General features: G+C 34.5%; 1 protein-coding gene and 1 pseudogene across 1 annotated transcript; one reads left to right on the forward strand and one right to left on the reverse strand.

Annotated features, from left to right (window-relative positions):
- The first annotated feature begins 735 nt into the window (after positions 1 to 735).
- On the forward strand, positions 736 to 1,059 carry LOC147404789 (scarecrow-like transcription factor PAT1 pseudogene; annotated as a pseudogene).
- Positions 1,060 to 2,539: 1,480 nt separating this feature from the next.
- Positions 2,540 to 9,598, reverse strand: LOC147404790 (putative WRKY transcription factor 20). Its single transcript, XM_086437910.1, has 3 exons — positions 9,528 to 9,598; positions 4,192 to 4,521; positions 2,540 to 3,386 (listed from the first exon to the last, which is right to left on the reverse strand). The coding sequence occupies exons 1-3, from the start codon at positions 9,596 to 9,598 to the stop codon at positions 2,951 to 2,953; spliced, it is 837 nt and encodes a 278-aa protein (XP_086294036.1). The 3' UTR covers positions 2,540 to 2,950.
- Positions 9,599 to 11,226: the final 1,628 nt, after the last annotated feature.

Here is an 11,226-nt window from a genome sequence, read left to right on the forward strand (position 1 = left end):
TAGTCATATCGAATCTCTATGCCACATGTATGTAGGTCCGTTATGCCCCACACATGCCACTTGTCTTACGGGGTCTCACGTGCAAGACGGGTATTGTTGGGAGAACGGGTAGTGGTAAATCAACTCTAATTCAGACACTCTTTCGCATTGTCGAACCCGTTGCTGGTCAGATTCTGATAGATGGTATCAACATCTCCCCGATTTAGGAAGTAACCTCGACCCACTCAAAGAGTACACTAATGAACAGATGTGGGAGGTGGGTTTTCATTTATACGAATACTAAAAACTGTGTTGAACTTTAACTTGCACAAAGGTTTCACCAATAGGATACTCTTCTACATAGATGCTATTACATGAGGGTTCAGTTCGGTCAAAATAATATGATGATTGCTCACGGCCAATTTGCACCCATTATGCACATCCATCATATCTGCTTCATCAATGATGCTATTTACATCTTACATTAGCTTAAGTTGCTGAAACAAATCGCTATGTTGTTTTAGGCTCTGGATAGTTGCCAACTTGGAGACGAAGTTAGGAAGAAGGAGGCGAAGCTTGATTCTACAGGTTTTTTCCTTCTGATGTTTGCTAATATCTAATTTGCAGAAGCTGAAGCACAATTTCAGATCTCTACAGAAGGTGTTACTGATGTAAATGACTGATCCATGAGAATCTAACACTAACACTGCTCCATTCTTCCAACGGTTCCTCGAGACACTTGGCTATTATACTGCTATGTTCGAGTCGATTGATCTGGCACTCCCGAGGGATCACAAGGAGCGGATCAATGTTGAGCAGCACTGCCTGGCCCGAGACGTCGTCAATATCATAGCGTGCGAGGGGGCCGAGAGAATTGAACGACACGAGCTTCATGGGAAGTGGAGGTCTAGGTTGACAATGGCTGGGTTTACTCCTTATCCATTGAGCTCAGTGGTCAATGGCACCATCAAGACTCTGTTGGAGAACTACTACAACAAATATAGCCTTGAAGAAAGAGATGGAGCACTCTATCTTGGCTGGATGAACAGGGAGTTGGTTGCATGTAGTGCATGGAGATGAAGATCAGAAGCTGATTAATGCTTGTTTTTCGGGGTCGAGGGACATTGAACAAGTAGAAAAAAAAATTGTAATCTAATTATAGCTTTCATTACTAATTATAACCATGGGCAGCAATTGGTTGCTGAGATTGTGTATATTTGTGTAGCTCTTTTCCTAAAGGGGCCATATCTTAAAAGCTTCAAACTTCGAAAATTTGGTGTAAAACCTCGAAATCTTGAAATGAAGCAGAATGGTTCTCTGGTTTATAATTCCTAGTCATATTTTATTTCTTGGATGATCAATATTCATTAACAAGGGTACAACAACAGACTGGGAAACATGTTTAGATAGAATGTTTTAAAACTTAGTAGATAAAATAGCAGAGAAAGCAAAATAAGGAGGTGCGAATGAGGTTTTTTTCCTGTGTGTAGCAACTTCGAGGCAGTGAGATAATAACCTACTAAGAATTGAACTATGAATTAGCAAAGGAGCTCCTCTTTGCTATGCTGGTCATAAATTTCACACATTTTGAAGCAAGATTCTATGTAGAGGAACTACTTATGTGATGTTCTTCTTTCATCATTTTTCTTGATAGTAATTAAGTGAATAAGCAATTATAGTTCTCCTTCATGTTTTTAAATAATTAATTTCATTTCAACATCAGATGGCTAAGAAGATACGTGTTCAATATGATGTGTGGTTTATGATGCATCATTAGGTTTTTAATTAAGGAGAATCTTGAAGTGCTTTGGTTTTAAAAGCATGTAACAGATAAAATTCTTTCAAGGGGAATATTTGCTTAACCATTACAATCAATGTGTGGGTCCATTGCACTATCTTAGAAGGAAATTACAATGAAAAATGGCTATAGTTAGTGGGATTGATTTTGCTTATATTCTAATTATTTCAAGATTCTATTATGCTTGGAGGAACCTGGTTGTAATAATGCCTACATTCAGTTTAAGTGGAGTCCATTTTCTGATGATGAACTTTGTCATTTTTTTATCATTAAGAATAGCAGGAGTCAAAGAACTAAAGAGAAAATAGAACCTGATAGGTTTAAGCACTAGGGCTTGTTTGAATTGGCCTAAAAAATAATGTTTAAAAAAAAAAAAAAAACTACCTATTAGAAAGAAAAAAAAAAATCTGCTTTAGCACCTATTTTTTTGGTACATTATGACAATCCATCTCAACTCTCTATGTCCAATAGGGTGACTTATCCATATCTTGAAACTGGAATCTGAATGGTTTGGAACTTCTTTCCAATTTTGTTTTTCAACTGATGTGTTATAGTGAATGCAGCATGAAATACTACCTAGATCTTTAAATAAGAATGACAGCTTAAAGCCTCAAAAGACTTAATATGCCCCTCGTATCAATTTTAAGCAGAGACCTTTGAGTAATACAACTTCAAAGACTGGCAGGCATGCATCCAGCTACAAAGCATCCAACGGTGTGTGCTCGCGTGTGAGACAGTTAAACATCCTTGAGTTTAGGTGGTGTCTGCAATTTGGGGGAGCAACAATCATGAAGAATAGCTAGGAAAGGACAAATATAACATTCGTTGTATCAACTTTATCCAAAGTAAAATGGGGAGGTACAGAATTGTATTTGTTTATCCTTGATCGTATTGATTTCAGAAATATTTTGTACAAAAATCTTCTACTTACAGATGTAAATGCACAATAATATACAGCTTTTAGACAAGGAAGAAAGCGCAAAACAGTGCTCATAAATAGGAAACCACGATGCATACACTTTCAACAAGAAAATTTTGCCTATCTTGATGAACGTATTTTATTTTATTTTTTCCAGTACCCATTGGAATAGCTTATAGACCTGTATTAATCATCCCATATCCCGCCGATTAGGTTTAGGGGAATGATTTAAAGATGAGAGTCTAGTCTGGAAGCTAAAGATTCCGTCCCCCATTTTCCTTGGATCCACGCAGATCTACACTGTTATTTAAACCGCCACAATATGTTGAAACTGGGGTTGCTTGAATCACCTTACTGCAGCCATGGCTGGCAATGTGGGATTGGCCTCGGGCAGGTTCCACATTTGGTGCTTGCTGCTTCTCATTGGATCTATTTTCAGGACTTGAACTGATACCAACCCCAAGACTAAGGCTAATTGGGTTGTTTTCTTCTGATCTAGTCCTCGACAAAACGTTTGTAACTGTGACATAAATTGTACGTCCTGCTGTGTCATGGCTACTAGTATTTACAGCAGGCACATCATGATTATGTTTTCCCTCGTATGTGGTTATAACTTTTTTCAGATCATGTGACGCCCTTTCCACATGTTTCCTAACTGGGCATCCGACATTTGTGCATTTATAGTAACTCCTACACAATAAGAGATCATGTTAAGAATCATCATAAACCTAGAAAAACAGAATAAAAGGAGCAATCCTACCCAAAATATAGTGGATGTATCTCTTAGGGTAAACTTACAATGCTGCAAGGGGAACGAGTGCAGCCTCTCTTTCTTTCTTTTTGCCTTTTTTGTTTTTGTTTTTTTTTCTTTTCTGAGTGCAATCATACACTAAGTGCAAAGAGGATTTTTGAGTGAAGTTTGTGGAGTGCAAATGGTGGCATATTTGATTGCACAATCTTCTTTTTTCAAAAATTCTATTAATTGAGAACATCATAGTCTTTATCCACAGACATTCCACTTGTGCATATTCGAGTAATCTGTGTGGTTTCTTGTAATAAAAATAATTCCCATTTATTTTTGTTAAAAACAAAATTATAGAAAAACAAAGAGTCGATCCCAAATTTTTGGGAAGGATAGAAACAAATCTCGTCACAGACCAACTCAAGCATTTGACATAGACAAATCTAACACAGTGTGCTTACTTCTTAAAGTTTTTGACCAATGACTGATTAAGGTTTGGATCTCATGGAAGCCTTAATGGATAATAATAATCTATTTCATTTTATTTAAATGACTCGGTGTGAAATCAGTCACAATCAGAGCACTAATGATCGTCCATAGTCTGTATAGTGGAAGAAAAAAGCCAAATGTGCACCTTGAAATTTCATAAAATCGATTGGGTGGGTATAGAAACTAAAGGTGGGAAACAAACCCAAAATAAATAAGATAATTTTCTCTGCAACTGTATGTCTTGTAGACTATGTAATCACATACCTAGGATTAGGGTTCCTTTTCACCACTTTCTGCCCATATTTGCGCCAGCGGTACCCATCATCCAAGACGGTGATGTGAGTTTGAAGAGGAAGAAGAAGACAAAGATGGAGATCGATTTGTGCTGAAACGAGGTTAGAAACGAAGAAGTGGAAGAAGAAGACGAAGATGGAGAACTCTCTGTCGAAGAGGAAGAGAGTGAAGAAGAAGACGAAGATGTCGTTCGATCTGTCGAAGACGAAGAGAGTGAAGAAACGAAGACGAAGATGCCGTTCGATCTGTCGAAGAGGAAGAGAGTGAAGAAGAAGACGAAGATGGATGGAGAAATCAGATCTGAAATTTTGTTTTTATTTTTTTATTTTGTTAACGGGGAGGTAGTTCTAAATTTAGAAACTTCATCGTTTTAAAATCAAATCGCGATCTGGACCGTCTATCAAGTGAATATCGAACGGCTGTCTTCGTGAGTCGCGATGTGAGTCGCGATATGAGTCTTCGGAACGCGACCCTATATATATATATATATATATATATATATATATATATATGTAGCTACTTTGTGAGCTGTTAAAGAGTCTGTGAATGCCTGAAGGGATAGTACGTCATATCATCCAGAGTGGTGTACTATCTTGGGATGTACGGTAGGGACCATCAAGCTCATACCTGATATGGTACGCGTATGAGAGTGGAGTCACAACTGGAATCCGGGTTATTCCTCTCTATCTTTACTAGTGAACTTGTAATATAAAGATGGTCATATACGAATGGTTTGTATATTTGGGAATCATATGCACGCCTGATAGGCATAGACGAAGATGATTAGTCAGTGATCACTGACAATCTATAGTAGTCGAATGTTCTGACACATCGAAAAGAAATCCATTGTTTATGATCACGTCAAATAGCCAACCTGAGCCGGATAAATGGTCAACCGAGTGTGGTAAGTGCAACGATCGGTCACAAAATCAGGAACTAAAAGCCATAGAAGAATTGTAACATCATGTTCCGACTGGGAGCGATCCAGTCGTGAATCCTAACTCTCTAATTCCAATACTCCACCATAATGTATTATGTATCTGTTGCTTTACTTTGATATATAAAATGAAATGCATGTTTAATGTTTCTATTTGGACAATTAGATTTGTATATAAAGAAAATGCTATAGTAAGTACTGCTGATTGATGTAATGTCAGTTTTAAAATGTTTAGTTGCTCATCCCTGGCTATATGTACCAGTTAATCGTACTTTATTCTGTAAAACTTTACATATGTTAAAATGATTTAGTATGCTTATTCGTTCATGCTAGAAGAGGTTATTGGCAGAAATTGTTTGTTTCTTTACTAGGTAATCATTGTTACTCACCCGTTCCTTCCTATTTTTTTTTAGCTTCAGAGCCTACAGTTGGCGAGTCGGGCATATAACCAACGAGTGGGGACCATCTGGTGGGTCAGATAGATGACCAGAGTCTATTACCTGGTGAGTATTGGGGTTACTATCCCTAGTGGCATCGATTTGTCTAAGAGTAATATAGATTTTGATTTTGAGCGTTAGGAATTTTGTTAGAGTGAGGAATTCCTGTATAATTATGTATATAAACTTCTTCTTTCGCATTCTGATTTTTATACGTTATTAGACGTATATAGGCTTCTGCTAGTATTATATTTTATTTGTTTATACGTACGATTGTATGTCGTTTATCAGGTGCAGGTTGAACGCCTTGGAATGCTAACATAAATAGAAGAGGCCATGCCAAAATTTCGAGGTGCCACCTAGTACCTCGAGATCTGACATGGGGATTTGTGTTAGCGTTTGACAGGGCGGCACATTTTAAATTATAATGTATACAACATTCATCAAATCTTTATTATTTGGTCGGTGATAATCTCAAAATTCTAGTATATTCTCTAAATCCCTTAATAATTTTCTCAACATAATTTATACCTTCTTGAACAATAAAGTTTAGTATATGTGCAGCACAACGCACGTGAAATAAAATTTTATTATTATTAAATAAATATCTTTTAAGGCAAACAATTGTAGCAAGAATATTTGATGCATTATCTAATGTTATAGTTAACATTTTTTTTCATGTATTTGATATTCTATAAGACTATTTTGTATAGTCTCGGCAATTACCATTCCAGAATGGCGTGATTTTAGTTGAAAAAAATAATTATTCTTTTATGTAATTTTCAATCATGACTGTGTTGTAGCACACATGTATTGAATTCCTTGAATAGATGTCCATAATTCGAAGGTGACACAAATCTTACCCACTACATCATGTAATATTTTTTTATTAAAATATTTTTATTACATCTCTTTTAAGGTTATTTTAAAAAAAAATTCTCAAAATGGGGAAAAAATGTGTAAAACCCCAAGGTTTCGATTCGTATCTCGAGAAAAAAATAAATAGTGAAAATTTTGAGAAAATCCTGAAAGAGGGACTTAGGGTAAAACTGTAGGATTTTATTCTGGTCATTTTTAATGAAATTTGATCTCACCATTAGATTCAAAATGGTCGAAAAACATACTTTAGCCTATAAGTACGCTCAAATGCCAGTCCGAACATAAAAATTACAAAATCCTCGATTTTTGAGTTTAACCAAACTAAAATGATGATTTTTTTCTAGAGAAAAGTTTTTTAAAATTAGATTATACCATTGGGTTCGTAACGAAAAATTATAGAAAATGGACTATTTATTTGTCATTTAAGCCCAAAAAGTTGAATTATCATCAAAAATAAAAATGATGTCAATTTTAGGGTCTCATTGGGCCAAAATAGTAAATTTTTACTAGAGACAAAATTTGTAGAATTTGAACACACCATTAGATCTGGAATGAAAAATTAAACAAAATAGAGTATTCATTTATTACTTTTGAAATCCAAACGGTCAAGTTATCGTCGAACGAAATAATAGGTAAAATATCGATTTCATCCTGCATTTATATAATTAATTTTTTTAAATAAAAACACTATTCATCATCATCAAAATTCGTCCAAAAACAGCCGCGATATTTTTTTTTTTATTTTTTATTTTTTTTTACTTTCAAACTCCGATTCGTCGAGAACGATTTGCTTCGACCTGCGATGCAGAAGGAAAAATCGTCCGCAGTCTCGTATCAAGTAAACCCACCTAGTTTCATTTCATTTTCTCTCCTTTTTCACTCCGTATCGTCAAAAATAAGACGTAGATAATACGGGATTTTAAAACTTCAACCTTAGATTTCATCTGTTTTGAGGCCAAACCGTCTTCCGTCGTAGAAGGGACAAAGGACGATAGCATCGAGATCTTCGAAACCAACTAGTCAAATTTAAAAATCAGCCACTGTAGACACCCTATTTTTGCATCCGCCTGATTAATCAACTCGTCAACCCGATCGCAACGGTTCCCAATGATGGATGTTTATTCCAATGCTCTATTTTGTTACTAGATATGTTTCAGAAATTCGGATGAGGTATTTCGAACTGACAAAACTGTAGAAACCGTGCTATTATAAAAAAATATAACCCGAAAAACTAAGAAATCATCATTTTTCAGACAAAAAGAAGCTTCACGATAAAAATCACTAAAAAAATGATCAAATTATCAAAATACCCCTAACCTTAAAATATCCCTAGAGCCTACTGTATACTTAGAAAAATCCATTCAAACACATAAAACAACAAATCGAAACCAAATAAATCATTTTGCCAATTTTCACAGAACTCGACAAAATTACAAAAATGCCCCTCATAAAGTTCACGAGCATTCCACACAAAAAATTTTATAAATGACACAAACCAATATTTTCATTGAATTCCTTACGAAAAATCGATTCTAAAAAATCCTAGAACATAAAAATCGACTTGAAACACAAAAAGTCATCTCCGAGAGTAAAACGATAATTTTACAATTCTTATAATTAAAAATTTTGAAATTAATAAATAAAATATTAAATAATTAAAGTGAAACATTAATAAAATTAATTTAAAAATTTGAACAAAAAAAATCGATCAATCAGGCTCTCAAGCAAAATTATTGATGGTTGACAAGATATTTATTCAAGGACCCCTCTATTTGGGGGTCCAAAGAATTAAATATATAATAGAGGGGGGTTCTCCAAAAATTAAATTCAATCAATTAAGACTAAAGTCAATCAATTAAAACTAAAATCAAGATCTTAAAGTCACTCAAGTATGACTAAAGTCAAGATATTAAAAGTCAACCAAGTAAGACTAAAGTCAAAATCTTAAAGTCAATCAAATAAGACCAAAAGTCAAAATCCTAATAGAGTTCTAATTAAATAATAATTCTATTTAAAACAATCCTAATTAAATAATAACTCTATTTAATAGAATTCTAACTAAAATATAACTCTACCTAAAATAATTCTAATTAAAATATAACTCTAACTAAAAGAATTAAAATTAAACACTAATTCTATCTAAACAAACACTTAAAAGATCTATAAATAGGGTCTCCACACTTTATTTTCGTATCAAATAATAAACCCTAAGAGAAGTAGGTCAAAAAGCTTCCCTAGCCTCCCATAAATCCTAATTTTGAAGTCCCAACTCCTTACCTAACACCCATACTTCGATTTTAGCTCGAAAAATACCGGAAAGTCCTTCAAAAACACCTAGAAATCCATAAAAAAATCCGAAGAATCCAATGTAAAATCCCAAGTTTTCAATTCGTATCTCGAGGAAATAAATAGTAGAATTTTAAGAAAATCTTGAAAGTGGGACTTAGGGGTAAAACTTTAGAATATTTCTGATCATTTTTAATAGAATATGACTTCACCATTGGATTCAAAATGATCGAAAAATATACTTTAGCCTGTAAGCACGCTTAAATGCAAGTCCGAACATAAAAGTTACAAAATCCTCGATTACCGAGTCGGATCAGGTTAAAATAGTGATATTTTGCTAGAGTAAGAATTATTAAGATTCGATTACACCATTAATTTTGTAACAAGAAATTATTTAACATGAACTATTTATTTGTCATTTTTGGACACCAGAAAGTCAAATTATCGTCAAAAATGAAAACGACATCAATTTTAAAAGTTACCTCAGACTAAAAATGTAAATTTTTTTTAGAGATAGAATTTAGAGAAATTAAATATACCATTAGAACCGAAACAAAAAATTAGGCGAAATAGAGTATTCATTTGTCAGTTTTGGAGTCCGGATGGTCAAATTATCGTCGATCAAAATAATTGGCAAAATACCGCTTTTGTCCCAAAATTTTATATAAATAAAATTTTAATTTTTTTTCTTTTCACTTCGTCTTCTCCAACCCGTCCAACAGCAACACAATTTAAAAAAAAAATTATTTTTTTCTTCGATCTTCCACCTCAGATTCCTCGCAAACGGCTCGTCGTCGACGACTGACGCAGAAGAGCGAAACGTCCGCAGCCTCGACATCTACAAAATCCACCAAAATTCCTTTCATTTTCTCGTATTTTTCACCCTGTATCGTCAAAAATCAGTCGTATGCATATACGGGAATTTTGAAACTTCGACCTCGGATTTCATCCATTTCGGGGTCAAATCGCCCTCCGTCGTAGAAGGGAGAAAGACGACGACATCGAGATCTTCAACACCACCAGGTCAGATTCAAAAATCAACCACTTTGAAATCTAATATGTCTCGATTTCTGCACATTTACCTCGATTTTCGTGCACGTATTTCAATTCCTTCACATAGAGATAGTAAGGAACTCTCAATTTCTATTAGTATTCGTAGATTGTGAAAATTGTATTTATGATTTTATTAAAAATTTGTGGTGAATTTCCAAAAATTATCGAATTCAATTGGTTATTTCAAATTCACACCAAAACTTGCATGTTTGATATGTTTAATTGTATTTTATAATAAATTATACATGGGTAGGAGATTTCACCGGGTTATTTCCGTTAGTTGGGTCCTGTGCATCGCTCGGACCGCGTTTGGATTTAAGTTTTGTACTTTTTCAATGTTATTGATAAAAAATGAATTTAATAATTTAAAAAATAATTTAATATTCAATTTACTCATATTGAGTTGATGAATATCAGAAAGTGGATATTTTGTTTGAGAGATTGAAAATTATAAAATTCAAAAAAAAAAGAGAAAAAAAAAGAAGAAAAATGGTATGAAACGGTAAAATGTCAGAGTACACCCGAGGGATGATGTCTGGATTTTACATTGTTGTGTTGTGTGTAAGTTGGTAAACGGATATCTAGGGATAATGTTACTGGTTGCATGTTTATGTACTTTCTGTTAGCTCGAGGTGCTGTTTACTTTCCGTTCTGTTATTTATTTTAGGTCGTGTGGTCACACTTGCATGGTAGGAAACTGGATATCCATTCTCAACCTTGTATTGTTAATTTTTCTTTTGTTTTCAAATGAAAATAATATATATGTAGATATTTTGTGAGCTGTTAAAGAGTCGGTGAATGCTTGAAGGGATAGTGCGTCACATCATCCGAAGTGGTGTACTATCCTGTGATGTACGGTAGACTTGCTCAGAAAGTTTAAAGACGTGTTCGCTTGGGCTTATGAGGATATGCCAGGAGTAAGTACAGATATTATTCAACATCGGATTCCATTATATCCTGATACTCGACCAATCAAACAGAAACTTCGACGTATGAAACCGGAATGAACTCTGAAGATTAAAGAAGAAGTTACGAAGCAGATTAACGCCAAATTCTTGAAAGTAGTAGAATACCCTGAGTGGATTACTAATGTCGTCCTAGTACCGAAAAAGGATGGAAAAGTTAGAATGTGTGTGGACTTTAGAGACCTAAACAAAGCAAGCCCAAAGGATAGTTTCCTTTGCCACACATAGATGTTCTAGTAGATAGTACGGTAGGGCACGTTTTGTTATTCTTCATGGATGGTTTTTCGAGGTACAATCAAATAAAAATGGATCCTCGAGATATGCAAAAAACGTCGTTCATCACACAGTGGGGAACCTTTTGCTACAAGATTATGCTTTTTGGTATGAAGAACACTAGAACCACCTATCAAAAAGCAGCCACGACTTTACTACATGCATGATACACAAG

Source organism: Akebia trifoliata, chromosome 4 (genome assembly GCF_017979445.1).
Source record: "Akebia trifoliata isolate Shusen 1 chromosome 4, ASM1797944v1, whole genome shotgun sequence".
NCBI classification, from domain to species: Eukaryota; Viridiplantae; Streptophyta; class Magnoliopsida; order Ranunculales; family Lardizabalaceae; genus Akebia; species Akebia trifoliata.